This window comes from Typopeltis vanoorti, chromosome 14 (genome assembly GCF_054136105.1).
Source record: "Typopeltis vanoorti isolate ZY-2024b chromosome 14, IOZ_Tvanoo_1.0, whole genome shotgun sequence".
NCBI lineage: Eukaryota > Metazoa > Arthropoda > Arachnida > Uropygi > Thelyphonidae > Typopeltis > Typopeltis vanoorti.
In genome coordinates, this window is record NC_143562.1 from 56,979,008 (window position 1) to 57,001,533 (window position 22,526).

A 22,526-nucleotide genomic window follows, 5' to 3' on the forward strand; every position below is an offset into this window, starting at 1 on the left:
TATCTTTAGTCCAGCTTATACAAATTATCTTACAAATTATTTGTAGATTCAAAACAGCTGAAGCTACAAATATTCCTCAACAGTTTTTTTTTTTTTGCTGGGTATCTCTGCTTTGCAAACAAAGCTGTGGATATGAATACCACTGTAGAGTGGATCTATGAACATCTACATGGTCAGCAATTTTCAGCAGGATTCCAAACAATGTGTTATAGGTGCAGTACAAAATTTAATCTTCATTAAACTTTGTACTGTACATTATGTAATTTAAATGAAGCAGAGTAATACTAGAGCACAAAGATTTACTTTAACAAGAATCTTCTCATTTAAAACACAAAATAGCAATGTTTTGCCAAACCTACTATAAATAAAGATGTCCTGCAAAATTGTCACAATGAGAATATATATATTTTTTTTGAGAAGTTTCTGTTGTTTTTACTCACCTTATCATAAATTCTATTTAAGAGCCTAGGAACACAAGGTATAATTGTTGGGCTGAGAGCTTTCAAATCATCAGAAAGAAGACGTATATTTCCCTGAAAAAAGCCTATCTTGCCACCAACCATATAGACTGCCACCTGAAACAAAGAATTAGTTTAGGGGAAAAAAATTCACAATTTTTTATTAAGACATCACTGATCTCAACATAAGACACAGTCCAGTATAACTATGCCCATCATACAATAAAAAATTATTCATTACTCCCATGCTCACACTTTTATGTAACTTCCAAAGATGGACATATGTACTTCTATTTCCATTCCACAGAATAGCATAATATCTATCAGCTCTCCTGAATTTGCCAAGCTTTGTTGACTTAATTGTGAAATTAAGTCCAAAGAAATATTAATATTCCACATTTTTCACAAATATATTTTGTTAACATCCTGATGTTAGTTTAGTAACAAAGTGCTTCAATCTTTTCTAAAAAGATTTAAGTCCCTTGAATGAATCTTTTCTTAACTATCTTCCCCAAAATCTGACAGGTATGATAAGACATAGAACAAAAAAAGTTTCATTTCTCATTTCATTAATGTTCTAATCTTTTTTTTTATTCACAATTATCCTATGAACATCAACTCATTAATTCTCTTGTTCTTGACAAAAATATTAAACAAAAAACTTAATCCTTTATTACCTGTTATAGTCTTATCCTTCCCAAATATGGTATATTTCTTTAATCAAAAGTCAAGGTAAGCCATTTTTTTTTGTTATGAAATTATAATCAGAAACATATGTGTTCTGAATTGGCAATTTAGAATTTATGAAGCAGTATTAGATGTCAGTAGGCAGCTGTGCCCAGATATAAAAAAACAATCCATCTTTCCACACTTGAGCATGAAAACAAATTTGATTTTGGCTAGGTTATAGACAAAATCAGTTGTCATACAATTACAATGGATGTGTTTTAATTGTTTTCTAATTACAATATAAAATTGTATGCTAACGACTCTGCCAGCCAAGCTGGCCGCATGGTTAGCGTATCTGCTCTCCAGCCAAAAGGCTGCAGGTTCGAATCCTGCCATGGATGTTTGTGATTACCTGTGGAAATACTAGTGGTGGTGATCGACGGTAGATGGCTTTAGTGTGGTTGCAGTCAATTGGTGAATTGAGTGTGTAGAGCAGGTGCCCTCCATCGGCGAGTCTTTAGGCTCCCTGGAGGTATCAAATAATAATATCATTAATTCGGTGAAGTTGTTCATTGTATAATCGATTCAAACAAATATAGCTTTGCCTTGAAAATCTGTTGTGCTAGTATATTCAATAATAGATAATAAATAAGAAACCAATCTTTGTATGCATGAAGCTCACATACGAGGGGTAAAAAAAGACCTAACCTTTTAAATAGCATGCAGAATGGCACAGGGCACTATGGCTACTGAATGCACCAGGTTTTGACAACAAACTGCCATTTGCCCTGTTCTGATATGAGCATTAGTCATCAAGTTACATCTGCTGAAGTGAGCAAGTGCACAAGCTGTTTGTTGGATTAGTGACAAAGTGGCAATGAAAGAACTTGAAGAACAATGTGCATGCGTGAAATTTTGCTGCAAACTTTGTAAAAATTTTACAGACATTTCAATTGCTTAACCAAGCATACTGGGAGGACTGTATGAACCGAATGCAGTGCTATGAATGGTTTAAGTATTTTAAAAAGGGAAGAACATCAGTTAGTGAAAGTCTCGGGCTTGGATGACCTTCGACATCAACAGATGATAACCATGTCGAGAGAGAGTTTGTGCTGTGATTCATGGAAATCATTTAACTGTCCAAGAAGTTGCTGACGAAGTGGGCATCAGCATAGGATCTTGCCATCAAATTTTGACTGAAAAACTTCAGATGTGCCACACCAGTGCAAAATTCGTGCCATATTTGTTGACTGATGATCAGAGAGAGAACATTGAAATCAGTCAGGAACTGCGTGCCAATGCAAACGGTAAAAACTTTCTTAAGAACATCATAACAGGAGATGAGACATGGGTTTATGTCTATGTTGAAACCAAGATGCAATCGTTGCAGTGGATAGAAAAGGGTCTCCTTGACAAAAAAAAAGCAAGGATGAATCAGTCAAAGATCAAGGTGATATTTTATTTTATTTTATTTTATTTATTTATTTTTTTTTATTGGAAAGGCACTATCTATTATGAATTTGTAACACGTGGTCAGATGGTAAACAAAGTTGTACCAGGAAGTTTTAGCACGTTTAAGGGATGCTGTGCACAGGAAGAGGCCTGAATTGTGGGAAAACCAGACTTGGATGTTGCACCATGTCAATGCGCTGGCTCATGCGTCACACTTCATCCGCAGTTATATGGCAAAACATACATTCATTGTGCCCCATCCATCCTATTCTCCAGACTGATGTAGCCCAAGAAGACTTTTTTCCTGTTTTCCAAATTTAAAACCACTTTGAAAGGATGTTGTTTCCAAACCATAGAGGAGATTCAGGAAAATGCGATAAGAGAACTGTGCACCATCATGGAAAGTGAGTTCCAGGAAGCATTCCAACAATGGAAGAAATGTTGGGAACGGTGTATCGCTAGTAGAGGGGGGGAATACTTTGAAGTGGACAGTGCTAAAAATGTTGTAAAATTAGTAATAAAGTCTTTACAGCAAAGACTATTCTTTTTATGAACGCCTTGTACATGCTATGTTAGATGAATAAGAAGAAACTATCCTAATTTTATAATGTTCATTTGAAATGAACATTCCTCAAAACTTGCATTTGTAATTTGAATGATCCTAATTAACTGAACGAATTTCCAATTGAAATGAAGAAAATCTTACTAATTTATTCATATTATGTATCAGATTATCCACCATAATAGTGATTACTGAATTTGAGCTAAACTGAAACCATAAGTACTGTGCGTTTTAGATCATGTGAAGTGGGAAAATTATTATTAACATCAGCTACTTGTAAAGAGAAACTGGATTAGTTGTATTTTTAAGGAAGGAATGTCCATAAGTGGGTGACTGAGACAAAGTGAAAAAGGGTATTATTTATTTCGTGTGTGAACTACAGAAAATGTAAGAGCATACATATAAATGATTAAAAGGATACTTTTAAAGAAATAGACATTAAAAGAATAGGGATTAAAAGCATACATTAAAAGACAAAAATGCATAAAATATTATGCAAAACAAAAAATGTCAAATTTCACTCATCCAGTGACTAATAAACTTTAAAGCCATTTCATTACACTGCATTAAATCTTCTCGGGTACATATATTATTAATGTCTATTAGGCAGCACTGCAGAAGATGTTCCATGGTTTTTCACCACATGAGCAGCTGTCATTGTCTGCATAGCCCCATCTGGCCATAATCTGCTTTGATCTACCCATTCCAGAACAAAGTCTACTCAATATCTTCCATATTTCCCAGTCTAGATGTAAGCCAGAAGGCTTGTAATATATCTAGAATATAGGTTGAATTTGATTATCTTGTAAGATTTAATGAGTTTCTTCTTTTACTAAATAATTTAAGGAAATTACAATGTCAACTAGGATATACATTAAAATAAATAATAATATACTTCAGTATTTTAGCAACATCACTTTGCCATTTTCAAGAAATTTAAGAACAAGACACATGCACACAAGCACAACAAACACTAAGTGAGGAAGAAGCAGGAAGCTATTATTTCTCCTCAAGTCCTAATGGTGCCACCTAGCAGGCAATGTTGGTATTCTTGGGCGATTAGGCTGAAGGTCTTCTGATGTAGGTTTCCCAAATTTGAGGCAGTCAAATTTGTTGAGGTTTGGATTGTTTCTTAGGGCTGAGATTGATTCCATGAAAAGCCTTTCATATTTGTATTTACTGCAGTGTATTATCTTGGCTTTCTTCCACCGTATTCTATGGCAGGTATCCAGCGCGTGGTCAGCAAGACCAGAGTGGAGACTTTTGAAGAGAAAGCCTTAAACTCTGCCCAACAAAAAACCAACCATTTGGCTTCACTATGTTGATGATGTGTTTGCTATTTGGCCACATGGCTCCGATGCACTCCTCTCCTTCCTAACACACTTAAACAACCAACACCCCAGAATGAATCAAATTCACCCTGGAAGAAGAAAAAAACAACTGCCTTCCTTTCTTAGACACACTAGTCACCCGCCAGCCTGATGGAACCTTGGTTTTCTCAGTCTATATAAAACCTACCTATACAGGCAGATACATTCACCAGCAATCCCACCACCCCTCCTCGCAACAATATGGAGTCATTAAGACGCTACACAACAGGGCCAAACTTATCTGTTCAAATGACAATGCCCTAACCACAGAACTAAACCACATTCTAAACACTTTTTCAGCCAATGGCTACTCCCCTCAAAAAATCCAAAAAACATTGAAACCAGTAACCCCTCCCCCTCACAACAAGGATTACTCTAAATTCCTCACCATACCCTATATCCGAAGCATCTTGGAAAAAATTACAAAAATCCTAAAAAAACATGACTTAACTTCTTGTTACAGACCATATAAAAAATTGGCATCCCTTATCTGCTCTACTAAAGACCCCCCCCCAAGACCTATCTGGTGTATACCAGGTCCCTTGCAGCTGTAAGCTGTCCTACTTTGGCCAAACAGGCAGGACAGCCAATATTAGAATCTCAGAACACAAGGACTACATCCCGTTTCACCAATACAGCCACTCTGGTCTTGCTGACCATGCACTGGATACCTGCCATAGAATACAGTGGAAGAAAGCCAAGATAATACACCGTAGTAAATACAAATATGAAAGGCTTTTCATGGAATCAGCCTCAGCCCTAAAAAACAATCCAAACCTCAACAAATTTGGCTGCATGAGACTACCTCAAATTTGGGAAACTACATCAGTAGTTTCCCAAATTTGAGGGAATTCTTGGGCATTTTTTATTGTTTCTTTGTTGGTATTTTTTCTCCTAAAGACCAATAGGACTTTAGGAGAAATAATAGCTTCCTGCTTCTTCCTCACTTACTGTTTGTTGTGCCTGCGTGCACATGTCTTGTTCTCAAGTTTCTTGAAAATGGCAATGTGACGTTCCGAAATATTGAAGTATATTAATATTTATTTTAATGTATATCCTAGTTGACATTGTAATTTCCTTAAATCATTTAGTAAAAAATGCATAACCAACGTCTAAGCCTTTCCACGAGAATTAATGAGTTTCTGTTGCTTGATTTAGCAAAGTTTATTGTAATCATCCTCCATTTGACTAAAAATTTTCTAATTTTTAGTCAAATGGAGGACGAGTCAAATCAAATTTTTTAATTTGATTTGAAAAGTAGAAATATCAACTGAAGACAGAAGTTCCATGATGGATTTATGTTCTTTCGTCAGAATTTTTTTTAATGTTTCTATACATTCTTTTACCAATTTTAAAATTTGGATCTGAGAGCTGGGTTAGAAATAAAACACTTGACCAAAGACCAGAGATATGAGAGTCCTGAGAAAGATTAAGGGGCATGAACAAGTGGTATCAATGGAAATATTAAAAACGAGGATATTAGGAAAGAACTTGACATTGTTAGCATCCAGAAATGTGATAGCAGAGCTAATCTAAGGTGGCATTGTTACTTTAAACAGAATGGAAAAGGAAAGATTAGCAAAACAAGTGTTCTCTGCAGGTTAGCAGGAAAAAGACTCTAAGGAAGACCAAGATATAGATGGATCAATACAGTAAGAAGTACCTTAGAAAAATAAAAATATGAGATCTGATAATGTTGGAGTCTTGACAGATAACAGATTGATTTGGAGGAAAATTGTTGATGGGAAGTTTAATAATGATGCAAATTTTTCATGTAGTACTATCATAATATCTTGTACATCCCTTGAGGGTACGTATCAGGAATTTGATGATGGATATCATAGAAATATGTAAGTTACTTAAAGAATTTTATAGGATTGATGCAAAGGAAATGTTTCAACTAGGGCCGTCGCCAGATTAGATCGCACCCTAAGGCAAACAATTAAATATCATCCCTGGTGGATTATAAGACAAAAGTATAAGAAAATCTCCAATTGCCCATTTTGTTTTTATTACAAGAGAAATTTTAATAGAAAACGATTACATAATAATATTAAGCTATGGGGATGTCGCACAATAAAACTGTTTATTAAAAAGTCAACAACTTTCAACAAATAGAACTGTTTATATGCTTTTCTAAATTTAAATTATAAGCTATGTCCACCTTTATCGATATAGTTGCTAGACCAACTAATCTTTCTTGGGTCACTGCCATTCGCAAATAATTTTTAATCAGTTTAAGCTTGGAAAAACTTCTTTCCGCACTTGCTACACTAACATGAATTGTTAGCAGAGCTACGGCACCTACCGCAATATGGCTGAACGAGCGCCCTTATCAAGCTGCACCATGAGGCAGGCTGCCTCTATGCTACACCTTGTTGACGGTATTGGTTTCTACACATGGCTAGAGGGGAGCAGAACAGAAGGTCATCCCTGGGAGTTGGGTATGGGTGTACTTAGCAAAGGCCTGATTACTAGATTTTTAGTTTGGAGATTGGTGAATGAATGGAATGGGTTGCCTGAGTCAGTTGTAAGTGCTTTGTCTGTTAATGGTTTCAAAGAGAGGTATGATAGATACTGTGTTGATAGTTTGGGTCTCTCACAATGAGTCTTAGGACTCCATAGAGGTGCCCGTGCATAATAATAATTTTTGACTAGCATTTTACATTAGAAAGTGTAAATTGCTCCTTGCTTCCATCATACATAATCTTGTAATCTGCCTAGTGATTTAAGTTAGTATTGAATTGTTAACGGCTAAGGAATTGGTAATTTTTCCTTCGAGTTTTTTTTTTTTTTTAAATGTTAATCCCACCCATAAAAAGGTTAAACCTATGCTATATTATTAGCATGGGTGAGCTAAGGTTTAGATAACATGGAAACTTTGCACTAGAAACCAAACCAAACGGTGGTGGTTTTGCATAAGAATGAATTAATGCCTATATTTGAAACCAAAGCCAATTGGTTGGAGAGAAAGTTATCTACTCAGTCAAATTGCAAACTTCTTTTTAGCCATTTTCTGTCCACTGCTGGACGAAGGCCTCCTTCAGTTCCTTCCACCTTTCTCTGTTCTTTGCAATGGTTGACCAATTTTTCCCAACAAAATTTGACAATTCATTACTCCACCTTCTTTTAGGATGTCCTTGGCCTCGTTTCCCTTCTTTTGGAATCCAGTTGCAAACTAGCTGCTGTAAATTACCATGAAGCCTGACATGAACATTGAACAACATCTCAGCCTTTTGCAAAGGGCAATGACTGACATCAGATCATTTGCTCTGTAATGAGCAAAAAACATTGTCTGCTGCTTGTGGGCTTGGTTAGTCATGTGGCTGGTGTATCATGGATGTTTGCAATTTAGGTGGAAGATGAATTTAATCACCCGGATGAGATAATCACCATGCTTATTGGAGATCTGCAATTGGTTTCTAGAACAGGTTTTTCAGATTTTTTTTTGTTTGACATAAAAAAATATGAAATTAATAAAAAAAATAGAGGGGAAAAACCCTTAACCCACCCACACAATACTAAATGTACCATAGGTTTACAACTGTTTATGGATAGGAAAGTCAATCTTTTACTAAGCTTTTTTTCAGCTCTACATATGCATGCACATCTAACAGTGAAGGGGAAGATCTATAGAGATAAGAAAAATTTCATTAAAAATGGAGCCACACACACACACCAACTAATGGATCTCACACAATATTCCTAGCCCGTGCCAATCCCTCAATCATTGCTGAACCATTTTTTAGGGAGTGAATAAGAACTAGTATTTCACTGAAACCATAGTTCTGAAAACTAGGCTAGTTACAGTGGGCCATCAGAATACAATGTACAACTGACAACTGCATATACAAGACATGTATAAAATGAATAAAGAAAGATAACACTGAACATTTGGTTAAAGCACTAACTAAGAATCACACTTATTTCCGATTCTTTTAATTTGTGTTATTTACTTGGCCAACCTATTGTGAACATTATGAATATTCCAAGAGAATTGCACAAGTGAAATTTAAAGAAAAACAAAAGATGAGTATATGTGTTTTTTTATTTTAAATCCATTTTTAGTGGATGAATTATAGTGGTTTCTTTTAAAATCACATTCATAATACATATGTTGCATAATTATTGTACATATTCATTGACATTTAGTTAACTGTTCAACACCAAAGTTCAGGATAAACTAAATACGTACTTGACAGCACCTCTCAAACATATGAGCTAAAGGAAGAAATGATAGCATAGTATCATTACCATTTGGAGCTTGATCACCCTAGAAGAAAACAGTTATTAGGAGTGCTTTCCTAAAAAATTAGATAAAATATGTTAAAAAGATGCTGATTAAACTGTTTTGGTCTTAATTCTGAAATTATGTCACAAAATAATAAAATACTCATTTTAAGATTAGTAATCTATTACCACACCTGATAAATCATTTGTTGTAAGACATCAGCCTTATCTCAGTGTCAAGCTTAGGAGTGAGGTAACAACCAAATGCTAACCTTAACTATATTTATACAGCACTCTGATATAAGCATCTTTCATCCAACATTAACATGCTCAAGAAGACATAATGTGATGACAAGTAATGATTTATTACAGAATAACTACTCTTAATCTCCTAACCAATTTTCTCATTTAAAGAGGCTCAAATACATTTGGATACAGCAACACCAGTGAGGTTTGTAAAACAGCTATGTGCTGAAAGGTTGTAAGAAAAAAACTGAAGTTCTTTGTTCATATCTTCTTCACACAGGAGTGAGTGAGCATATTTGCCTAGCGTAGAGATAATACCAAGTTTTTGAGGTAGATAGTGATGGGACTGTGCATGGAGATATGTTGGTGTGAGTCAGTTTCCTGTAAATAGAGATTAATTTCTCAGAAGATATTAACAAAGAACTTTAGTTTCTTCTTACAACCTTCAGCAAAATGGTTATTCAAAACAAATAGTCAATAAGTTGCTTTACAATCCTCCTCACCATATTGAAGATAGCAATAATGAAAAAGGCTTCATATCCCTATCATATATGAGTTTTGTTTCGCCAAAATTGGCCAGAATTCTTAAAAAATATGACATCTAGACTTCACTCCTCTTCTGAAACTCCGTTCCTTGCTCAGTAGGCCTAAGCAAAAACATAACATGAAATATCCTGGCATTTAACAAATTTGGTACAACTGTAATAAACCTTATTTTGACCAGATGGGAAAAATCTATTGAATTGCGTCTTGAGGAACATAAACGTCACATATGCCAGAACCAGAGCTAGTGCTCTGTTGAACCATGTCCTCAATTCTGCTGGCTAATGAAGAAACTTCATTCATCCAGTTTTATGGGACAAATCTGAAAATATCTTTCGATGCTATGATGAACTGGAAAGAATTGTGGAATCCAAAGAAATCATCCTCAATCAAATACATTTCAACACAAACCTCAGCTATAATTTCTCAGACTGCCATTGAGCTGCCATCCAACTTTGATGTTCAGGAGATTTTGAATGCATGTGCATACCCAACAATGAGGAGATACACAAAACAGCTTCAAATGTTAATACATTAACACTTTAACGTATAGATATTTTGTTCTTTCGCAATTTTTTGTTGTTTGTTCGCTCTTGTTATGCACCTGAAGAAGTCTTCTATGAAGATAAAACTAGTCATGCAATCTACTTAATTAAATAGCATTTTTTATTTTCATCTCTCGGTTTTCAGTCATTTAATCATTTTAACACACACACTGCTGAAAACTGAACCAATTACTAAAAGTCTATGGAGAGACACAATAAACTGCTTGAAGTTGTCTTTCAATTACCTTCATGTTATGAGTAACAGTAAATTGTGAAGTCATCAACATATAGAGCATTTCCTAGAGTGGGAGGATGCTGTTCAGTAAATGAGTTAACTGACAGCAAAAAGTGTCACACTTAAGCTAGAGCCTTGGAGAACACCCTGTTCTTGATATGGCCAAGATAATGTACTTCCCATGGACTTAAAAATTTATCTAGGTAAGCTTTCTAATAAATGCAGGAAAATGTCCTCTTACATCTATAGATGTATTTTAATATGCCATATCTCTAGGCTGTGTATAAAGCTTTTTTCCATGTCAAAGAATACTGAAAACAGATGTTCTTGTTTCAGGAATGCATCTCTTATTCAAGTTTCTAAATGGACTAAATGGTCCATTTAGAATCTTGGATTACAATGGGCTTGAACCACTGGAGAAAAATAAAGCTGTTTCTCTAGTTGCTATATCAATATTAAAAATTCTGGACAATATGAAGCTGTTGCTAAGATTCTGGAAAAAAAGTTTCTCAAAGTGTCTGCAACAGCTTCTTTGGGACCAGCAACATTGCATTCATTGTGGTCCAAAGTAGACAAAACAGTGTGTTCTATATCTACCTTTCATTTTCCAGATTTTATCCCATACAATTGGTGCACTGGATGTTTGATTAATCAATAAGCGAAATTGGATTCAAGATTTTTTTTGATTGACATCTCACACAATATGCTTTGGCTCAAGAACACTTAAAAGCTATTAAGCTTGGTTGGTGGAGTATTTATGACATATATCCCATGCTCTGTGTTGATCTTTTTTGGATGTTTGGCACTCTAGGTTAAACCAAGACTTTAGATGAAGTGGAAATCAAGGTTTTTTTTTATTTATTATTTTTTTTGCAAGTGAGGTTGTTGCCACCTAGACAATGCAATTTGTTACATACTTTACTGCTTCATTGATAGGTGTTTGACTATAAACCTGACTGTGCAGGATAACATGGTTTGTCTAAAGAGATTGTGCAAATAACAGAAAAAATGATCCCTTCTATAGATGTTATCTTCAACATCGCATGTGATCAGTGGAAATATAGCAGGGAGTAGATTATAAGAGTAATTACAGAATATGAGAAGGTAGGCATACGGAAGAAAATGTTGAGGCTATTATTCAAAAGGGAGAGATCATTATTGTCAAGGATTTGTTCAATGATATGACCTTGTCCATTTGTGTTGACACTGCCCCACAGTGTTATGCCTAGTATGGGCTCAGGCAGTTACAAAATAAGTTTATCAAAATCAATTTTGTTTAACTGAGCATACCTGGTGGTAAAATTGAACCTACTATAATAAGAAATCCCACAGATAGGCAAATCATTACTCCTTCCAGAGCAGTATTAAGCTGGACATGATGGAAAGGAGTACGACTGCCCACTAAGATAACTACTCCATAAACAGTTCTGTGCCTTGCATATGACAGTAAAATTCTTTAAGGTACGGTCCTCATTGGATTTTAAATGTTACCTGCAGATAGAAATAGAAAGGCTTGTGTTTCTGCAGCAAAATCTATATGTCGTGGATATTCTGGTGAAACCCACTACAGTTCCATTGCAGAGGTTTACAAGCAGATCCACTGTGTCATCCCTAGGTACACTGGTGAAAAGAATGAAAAGACTTTAAATGAAGGTCAGGGAAGATTCACATGTCTGAACATGTAAGAGACATTGAAAAAACAAGACAGCATACATCAGGTTTGGCATTCCATACAACTACCACAGGCCATCCAGTAGTTCAAGCAAACAAAAATGTCTAATACTGATCATAGTTGCTCTATAAAAAGGTTGAAGGAAGCCCCCCTGAAGACAGATGTAGTAAAGGTTTTTCATCAATGTACCTAGGATGACAGAGTGGATTTGTTTGTAAATTTTCCCCACCAGACACAGTAAGGCTATTCAAAGCATTGTATGGACAACACTTTTTTCATATTTCAGAAAAAATATTGGAAACAAAAAGAAAGATTGCCATGGGCTCCACCAATCTCCAGTCTTGGCCAACCTCTTTATGGAAAATTTTGAAACAAATGCTATTGTTAACTGAAATTGTTAACTTATTGTTAACTGTTAACTGAAAACAAGAAACCAAAAACTTGGTTATCTGAATAGCTTGCATCCGAATATAAAATTCACTCTTGAACTGGAAGATCACACACAAAAAATTACTGTTCCTTGATATCCTTGTCAAAATAAAGAAAAAAGATTATCTTTTTTTAGTATACAGAAAACATCCAATTGGAAGATTTTTTACATGCCTCTTCACACCATCCATTACAAAAGATAGGCATGATTAAAACATTACGAGATAGCACATACCAGATGTTCAGTACATAAATGAATAGGAATGAAGATCTACACTACTTGAGACATAACCTCACACTCAATGGTTATGAACCCAGGACAATCAACAAAATGCTTAATATAACTCATATTTAAAGAAGGGTTTAAGAATGTAATCATGCTACGTTACATCAAGAATGTTATGAAAGTGTCAAAGTTGCTCTGCAAGTACAACATTCAAGTGGCTTTTTTACCATTACATAAAATCTAGATTCTTACATCCACCAAAACCTCCAACATCATCCCATGAAAAAACCAGGCGTTTGAGATTCATTGCTCATGGCATTTGCTATGTAAGCTAAACAAGGTCATGGGAGATCTGTATGCTTGAACATGTAAGAGATGTCGAAAAAAGAAGACAGCACAAATCAGTTTTGGCATCCCATTACAAGAAAGTTCAAGGAAGCCTCTGGAATGCTATGGATCCCCACCAAACAATGTAACAAAAATCAAGGCTTAATCCTACACCAAGTTTGATCTACTTTCATCTACTTTCTAGCTTCTGGTATCATACCATTTGGAATGTGCTACCACTGGATGTTGCAAATGCATCTTTGGTGAGAGAGGCATGGTTGATATTTAGGTGCTGTGTGACCTAAAAAGGCAGCCTTCTCTCAATAAGTCCTTAACTTGTTGAGAGAGAGAAGCCTACATAATAATATTCCAGAGGACAACATATTCAAGTGTGACCATGCAGAGTACATTTTTTTTTTGTCTGACAAGTGGTTGATACTTTGATAACTCAGATTTGGTGAATGTTCAAATGAAAACAGAGGAATGCAATGTTCTGTGATTTAGGAAAACTGTAGATTGGATTTATAAGTAACTAAAGAAAGCAGCTAATTTTTTATTCATTTATTTTTCTGCAAATCCCAATGACAGGTGGAAAACCTATACAACAGTAGCAATACAATTATCAGCAATACAAAATCATAACACCAATATACATTCACATGTATATCCATGTCAGCGGGATTCAAAGCAAGAGGCTATAGGTTAGAAATTAAAGATGCTATCCACTTGGTCAACCAGCGCATCAATTTACAGAATGAAGTGAAAGAACAAAGCCTATCTTAAGAAAACTCAGTATTAGCTGCTATATTTGAGGATGATATCAATTAACAATCACATGTAATATGTGACTATAGAGAAAGACTGCATATAAAATGGAAGTCTGCATGAATAGATGAAGGTTGAGAAAGAAACCTATTGACATTCTTCTTAAAGAGCAGTAGGTTGAAATTTTTGGGAAACATCAAGAGGTAGATGAAATAAATGAGAAAGAGCAGAGGGGAAACAGGTTCAACGAGTTTGCAATTGTACTGTAAAGGGATGTCAGATAGGACTTACAATATCACTGCTCCAATTTGCTGGAGCAGTGACATTGTAAGTAACTATAGAAGAGACAACGCTGAAACATTGCATCTGTGAGATAGAGGTTGAAGTGAGCGATTATTAGCTGAACAATATCCATATAGGGCAAAAGTTATCCATTAATGGGATTTCTCCATCTTTTGAAAAAATTGAGAAGAGTGGACATTTTCAATACCAGACACAATGTGCATGAACAGGTAGCAGTTTATGATACTTCAACTGCACTTTTAGCAGTCAATGGCTAATGTTACTATACTTAATTTACCTGCTCATTCCTGTGTCTCAAATAAAATGAACACTTAAGGAATGAATTGGATTGAACAGTTTCCTTAAAGATCCACTGTAAATCAGCCTAAGGAGGGGAAACTACAGAATGTCATCACAATAGCATGGGCTTCATTCTCCATTCTGTTCACAATTCCTACCCAGCATCCAAGACATGGTTTTCTAAGCAGTGTGGCAAGATAGTTCAAAAAAAGGATAAAATAAAAAAAATACAGCATAAGTATGCTTGAGAAGACAAACTCCAGCTATATATCCTACACTGAAGCCCACATTTGCAAAAATTTCACAGGATTAAATTTGACAAAAAATTAAGCATAGTAAACTTCTGCACCAATAGTATTATTATTTGATACTCCAGGGAGTCCTAAGACTCATCGAGGGAGGGCACCTACTCTACAACTCTGTCTCAACCTCATCCACAAGCCGCCTCATCTACACCAACGCCCTCTACTGTCCACCATCACCATTATTATTTTTACAGACAATCTCAAACATCCATGCTCACGGTGGGATTCGAACCCACAGCCTTTTGGTTGGAGAGCAGATATGCTAATCACTTGGTCAACCAGGCCGGCAAAGTATTTACAAAAGCTGGGCACAATTTCTGTAGCTGTGCTCCTACTCTCCCTCCCATATAGCAGTACTTGTAACACACCTAAAGATGAAGCTGTCCTATATTCTCCTCATCCAACTCCTGTATAAATGCTATGGCAAATCACTTCTTTTATTATCATTATCATAAATGCACCCTCCATGGAGTTTGCAGACTCATCATGAAAGGTCCATTCAACTGACAACATATTTATATCACATCGAATCTTAAAATCCTTAAGACTCCTTGCATTAACAACACATTCTGGTAATGTGTTCCATTCACTGACAATTCTCCATGTAAAAAATCTACTCCTCACACCCCTCTTTACCACACTCTTACATAACCTCCAGGGATGACCTCTGGTTTTTTTATAATCTCATCTGGATTAATCTGATAAAATCCTCTCACTACCTTAAATGTCAATCATATCACCTCTTTTCATCCTATCCACCAAACTCTGCAATCCACATTTCTTCAACTTCTCTCTCCATAGCCAGAAGTCCAAAGTCTTTATATTATCTTAGTCACTTGCCTCAGGAACCTCTCCACATCACACTGAAAACCAGGTGACCAGATCTGAGCACAATAGTCCAAATGTGGTCTGACCAGTGTTTTATACGGTGCACAACCACTTCCTTACCCATACATGTTAGAGTACTTCTTATCATAGCATCGCTAGCCTTTGCAACACTAGCAGTATGCCCTTAAACTTCAATCTATCAACAATTACCCCCCCAAATCTTTAATCTCATCCACTTCCTGCAGTACAACACTGTCAATATTGTACACAGCTTTATATTTCTGAACTCCATAATGCAACACATCATCAGCAAACAACAGAAGATCCAGTCAATCCACATGATATATTGTTCACAATCAAGTTAAGCTGCAGGGCCCAAGAACCTGGGGCATGCCACTAGTTATCCTTTTTTTTGTGACACTGTTCCATCACATACAACCTGTTGGTGTTGTTCAGAAAGCCAATCTCTGATCCATCTAACCAATATACTATCTATTGGTACAACTACAAGTTGTACACCAACTTATGTGCTAATCTATGAAATGCTTTTGCAAAGTCCACAAATATCACTGTAAATGTTTTCCCTTATCTAACACCCATTATCCTATTATAAAATGCAAGTGCTAAAAACAGGACCTACCCTTCCATGCAGACCATTATAAAGAATGGTATGTCCATCAACCCAATCCTGTATTCTATTCCTAACCAATCTCTCCAACACCTTGACCACAACCACAGTTGTACTGACTGGTCTATAATTAGAAACTTCTTTCCTAGAACCATGTGCCTTGTGAAGTGGTACTATTTTGACTTCTTTCCACTTCTAGGAACCCTACCCACTGCAAGATTTTCATTAAATAACCAATCATCTACATTGCACAGAATGTGGTGTTCCAGGCAAAGTTGGAGTTTCTAGCCACAGTAGACATGTGATTTGCACTGCATCACATGCTTTCTGTGGCCTTTAGCCAGAAAGCCATAGAAGAATCTTGAACAGCCTGATAACAAAAAGCTTCTGGGTTTTGATGGTATCCTACCATGTTCAAGAAATGTACTCCTGAATGTAAATGATAGTAAATGTGAAGATGAAATTAAAAGAAGGATAGCACTGAGGAAAAAAAAAATTACGAAAGACAGATGTGTGAGTAAGGCCACGAAAGTTAGAATGGTCAACGTAATGGTATTTCCAGAAGTAATGTATGGATATGAAAGCTGGATTATTAAGAAGAAAGACTAAGCAAATTGATTCATTTGAATTATGGTGTGGAGGAGACATAAAAATCCCATGGAGTGCAAGAATGATCAATAAAACTGTAGAGTATAAAGACAGAATGCTTCTTGGAGGCAATCATTGCTAACAGAAGTTTATGTACTTTGGACATGTTATGTGAGCTGATGAATCATTAGAAAAGACAGTTATGTTAGGGAAGATTGAGGGAATGAGAAGAGGAAGACCATAAAAGAGTTGGATGGACAACATAAAAGAACTTACCAACTTAAACTTACAATTACTGAAAGAAAGGACAAGAGGCTGAGTGGGATGGAGAGCATTTGTGCACAATAAATACCCAAGAGTCAAAAACAACTGGATGGCACATAAACATTATATAATGTGCCATGGTACAGCTTTGAGCCTCCTCCCAAGCGTGTCATAATCACCTGCCTTGTAGTTCTATATATACAGGGTGTTCGGGATAAATTTGACAGTTTCGTAAGGAAAAAGAAAATCTTCTTTGTATCTATTAAATTTAATGAATTGACAAAAAACATTACAGGCAGAGTTAATTACAATACTATCAACAATATTTACTCAAAATAACCACCATTAGCATCGATCACAGCTTCAATTCTGCTTCGGAACCTCGAACAAGCTGATGCTACAGTCTCCCTGGGAAGGGCCGCAAAAACTGTTTTAATTTTATCCATTAACTGGGCTTTTGTATTACTGGAAGTGCGATTGGTGTCTTTTTCAACTGCGCCCCATACAAAATAATCCATGGGGTTAAGGTCTGGGGAGTTTGGAGGCCAAACATTTGGACTGGTGAAGTCGTAGAAATTTTCAGACAACCATTTTTGACTTTTCCCAGAGGTGTGGCAAGGGGCCGAATCCTGCTGCCATACATACGGCCTACCATTGGCTACCCTTGTTATCCAGGGCTTGACTACAGTTAGCAACTCCACGAACAAAGCCCGAATTCCAATGCCAGGGTTCTTCAACACCTGTTCCTGCAGATTTGCGAGGAATTCTGCTGTACGAACGCAATCAGATCGTCTGCTAGGGATCTTTCTTCTTGCTACATCCTCGTAGTCACCATTGCAAGTCTCTAGTTCATGCCTGATTGTTTTTACTGTATTCAGGGAGCATTGGGCAGCAGTCGTAATATCCTTATTTTGATGGCGGGCACGAATCATCATGATACAAGTTATTCTCTTCCATGATTCAGGTGGGTTCCAGCTATCCATCCTTTCTGACATCTTGTATATGAATGAAGAAGGGTCCAAACTTTTAAATGAAGAGAAGTGTGTGTTAATACATGTAACTTACGGAAAAATATAATTAATTATAAATATGTCAAATTTATCCCGAACACCCTGTACTTCTTCTTGACAGAATATTCCTCATGTTTTACAATCGCCCAAGTCAGGACTGCACGATCATTTTCCCAATCATAGGCAATGTAGCAACCTTAGTTACAGATAATTGTTCTGATGCTATGACCAGGTCCACTATTCTTGCATTCTCTAGTCCCCTCCTGTCACATGCTGCCTCCAAGTAATTACTCTCAGTAGGTGGATAAATTCCATCTCCTTCCTACCATGTTATTTCTTTCTTTCCGATCTCCACAGTTGAAGTCTCCCATGATAATCACTCGACCTGCACTCATACTAATTTTCTAATGCATGATCTTCCAAATTATCCCCAGAACCCTCTGGCCTATAGCAGCAACCAACTGTAATGTATAGTTGATGCTATAGGCCAGATCAAGACCAATTTTGTCTTATTGGTCTTGATCTCAACACCATGCTGCAAATAAATACCCACTCTCTCACCTATTTCCTATTCTTTCTGGTTGCAATTCATCTGTTATCATTAGTATTACCCTCTATCTTTCCTGAAAATACTAAACCTTTCACATTCTATACCTGTAACTACATCATCTGCTGTTAGCCAAGTCTTATTAATGTCCATAACTTTTGGCAGGATTGCACTAACCAATGCCCAAAACTCCTCCCTCTTGTTCTTGATACTTCTGGCCAGGGGCACGCCGACAATATGTGCAACGCACACAGGCGGCAAAAATTTCAGGCAAGGAGGAAATATTTTTAAAAAATATTATTCATTAATTATATCAAAATAAATTACATTTTTGTCTAAATTTTAATTAGATTTTATAGATTTGTCTTAAACAAATTATTTAAATCACTTTTGTTATTATTCCTTAAGATCTTATCATAAGAAAATCTGCTGCAGTTTTTAACTTTATTCCATATTCTGCTGTTATCAGCAGAATATAGGCAATATCTTGCAATGTACCTGAATCGTCATGAGAAAAATTTAAATCATTTGAACAATTACAAAAAATGGACAGAATTAATTACATCCTTAAAAAATAAAACTTGTATTGATCATTTGCAACAAACAGTTTGAGATAATGAAAGGAAACATTGGTATGAAGTTATAAAAAGAATAATTTTTGTAGTACAGTTTTTAGGCAAACAAAATCTAGCTCTTCGTGGCAAAAGTAATAAACTTTACAATCGCAACAATGGCGATTTTTTAAAATTGCATCGAGATGTTAGAAAAGTGATCCTTTTATATCGGAACACACGCGACATGTTGCTAATGATCCTGACTTTAAAAATATGCCCTCCTATTTAGGAGATAAAATTCAAAATGAAATACTCACTTTATTGACATCAACTATTAAAAATAACTTAAGCTAAGGGATATTACATCCCATATTGTTTCGTAGCCGAATGGGAAACTCAAAGAGTTTCATGCCAAATATAGAAACTATATAAAGTTCGGCAATTCCAAGCGTAAGCAAATACCTGGATAGTGCAGTACCTGACCCATTTGGTAGTGCAAACTGAGGCAACTCATAGTAAGGGTGGAGCAAGCTCCGATCACTATTCTTGTATTTACCCATAATGTGAACTTAGCTCCTAGGAGCTGTATTACTGTTCTACATTATGTGAGAAGGTTACTACCCAGACCAGTTTCAACCTTTATTGAGGTCTCATCCGTGAGCAGATAGACCTAGTTAATACCAAGTTTGTAGTGAACAGAACTTACATCCCTTCTATGAGAATTACCAAGAAGGTGTCCTAATAAATTACTAATTATATGAAGAGCCAAAGGCTTCAATTTGGCGACATGAACTTAGCCAAATAAGTTTCTTATTCGGCTAAGAAACAATATGGGATGTAATATCCCTTAACTTAAATAAGTTCATGTCGCCGAATTGAAGTCTTTGGCTCTTTATATAATTAGTAATTTATTAGGACACCTTCTTGGCAATTCTCATAGAAGGGATGCAAGTTCTGTTCGCTACAAACTTGGTATTAACTAGGTCTATCTACTCACTGATGAGACCTCAATAAAGGTTGAAACTGGTCTGGGTAGTGACCTTCTCACATAATGTAGAACAGTAATACAGCTCCTAGGAGCTAAGTTCACATTATGGGTAAATACAAGAATAGTGATCGGAGCTTGCTCCACCCTTACTATGAGTTGCCTCAGTTTGCACTACCAAATGGGTCAGGTGCTGCACTATCCAGGTATTTGCTTATGCTTGGAATCACCCAGCTTTATATAGTTTCTATATTCGGCATGAAACTCTAAGTTTCCTATTTGGCTAAGAAACAATATGGGATGTAATATCCCTTAACTTAAATAAGTTCATGTTGCCGAAATGAAGCCTTTGGCTCTTCATATAATTAGTATTAAAAATAACGTTTTTTTTTTATTATTTTATTTTTTTTTATTGGGGGAGGGGTATAGGGGAACCAACTAAAGTTTTGCACACAGGTGCTAGACACTATTGGCATTAGTATATAAAAACTACAGCATCCCTTTAGGCCCCAACCACCTTTAATTCTGGAGTTGACTATTCTATTCATGGGAGACTAGATTCTGCACTTGGTCATTCTCACTCGCTTGCCTCACAGAAATTCAAATCATTCAACAATGACATCTTTTGCCAACCATTGTTCTACATGCATTGATGGTATACCGACAATATTGTATTTAAAAAAAAAAGTTTACTTACAAACTAAACAACTCAGTTAATGACACCTATATAAAAACAAGAACTACAGTGAGTTAACCTAATATCTAAAACATAAAAAAATTACTCGTCTTTTGGCAGCACTAATAACAAACCACAATGCACCTTCTCACAGTACTATTCATAGAACATGAAACTTAAGAAATTTTAATTTGTTATTTGATATCCTTAGATGCCTAAAATTTGGAAAAAGTGATAAATGAAATGATCAGTCAATTCTCATGATAAAAGATGTTATTCGCTTATCATATGAACAAACTTACATGATGACAACAAATCAAGTAATCTAACTCTTTATACTTACCAACTGATGCATAACAGCTGAAACATTAGCTATGGTGTTACCATGAGTAAGCATTACCCCCTTTGGACTTCCTGTGGTACCACTAGTATAACACACTGTAGCCAAATCTGAAGGCTTCGGAGGCTAAAGAATTAGCGAATTAGAAATAATCAAAAATAATAATAAAATACATTAAGATAGATTAATGCTTCTTTAATAATGCTTTCTCCAGAATTTCAAACAATGGATTCCTGAATCTGTTGTTTGGAATTCTGTGTATGATCAAACATTTAATTGATCTAAAATCCCATTATTCCTAACAACTGACACTTCATAGAACCAAGACAATTCAGATTTCAAGCAATCTACTTTAATTCTTTAAAAAATTAAATGGATCAATCAGAATACATGACATTTTAAAATCATCCTTTTAAGATCAAAATTTAGATTAAACATTAAAGTAATTGTTTGTTAATGATTTCCATAACAAACAATTTTTTTTTCATACTTATAAAACATTAACCATTTAAGATTTATTTATGACAATATATGAAAGGTGGATTTCAGGTAAAAAAAAAAGGAAAGGCATGGAAATACAGAGCAGGTGATTATGGAAGACTCCACAGTAAACTAGGATGAATAAAACACAAACAAGTGACATAACTATATACTGAAGCTTTTATTCTGGAAATTTATGAAGCCATAGAAGATTGACCTTAGACAACACCAAGCATTACTGTTGCCACTCTCACCACCCTTTCAGGCAGTGCATTTCATGCTCCTAACCACTCTCTGAGCAAAACAATCTTAATTTGTTTTGCATGGAGAGTAGTAACTACTTCCTCCTGCAAGTTCGAGAGAAGATTTTTTTTATCCTTGTTCTACTATAAAAAAATTTCCCTGGTGTCAATCTAGTAAATATCTTTTGACAGCTTAAATATATATCTTCCTCTTCATCTCCTTTCCGAACTGCAGATTACATGCCCTTCATCTATCTTTATCACTAATGTTCTGCAATATTGATATCAGTTTTTGTTATTTGCATCTGCTCTCTCTACAGTTATTTTATCCACTTGAAATCCTGATGACCAGATCTGAGCCCAGTAATCCAGATGTGGTCTAATCAGGACTAAGTAGAACCATGTTATAAGCAGTATATTCCGTTCAATGTATATTCATTGAAAATAAAGTTAAAAAAAAAAAAGGATTAAAGTTGAGCAGCTTTTATAGGTAAACTGTAGACAACTATACAAACATTATTCAGGGGGGAAAAAAAAAGTAAGTTCAGAAAAAGAATCCTTCCTTAGCCTCAGTGGCAAACTGAATAAAAGATTTATTTAGTGAAGAATGTGGTAAAGTCTGCAAGAATAGAAAAATAACACCATAGTGAACAACAAGTTAAAGAAGAAAAAGACAAAGAAAGCAATTAGAGGATAAGCTGGCAGTCCTGAACGAATACAGAGAAAAATGTAAGTAGTAAGCTATGTGTAAAATCTAAAGAAAACTCA

At 35.6% G+C, this 22,526-nt stretch overlaps 1 protein-coding gene across 5 annotated transcripts in view; it reads right to left on the reverse strand.

The window, feature by feature from the left end:
• LOC150099504 (long-chain-fatty-acid--CoA ligase 1-like) overlaps nucleotides 1–22,526 on the reverse strand; it is a 360,710-nt gene that overhangs the window by 95,303 nt on the left and 242,881 nt on the right. For all 5 annotated transcript variants that reach the window (XM_090403665.1, XM_090403662.1, XM_090403664.1 and 2 more), the window contains 3 exons: nucleotides 21,040–21,162; nucleotides 8,707–8,784; nucleotides 441–575 (listed from right to left, as the gene is read on the reverse strand). In XM_090403665.1, the coding sequence (XP_090259791.1) occupies nucleotides 441–575; nucleotides 8,707–8,784; nucleotides 21,040–21,162 (336 nt within the window). The remainder of the gene's footprint in view (nucleotides 1–440; nucleotides 576–8,706; nucleotides 8,785–21,039; nucleotides 21,163–22,526) is intronic.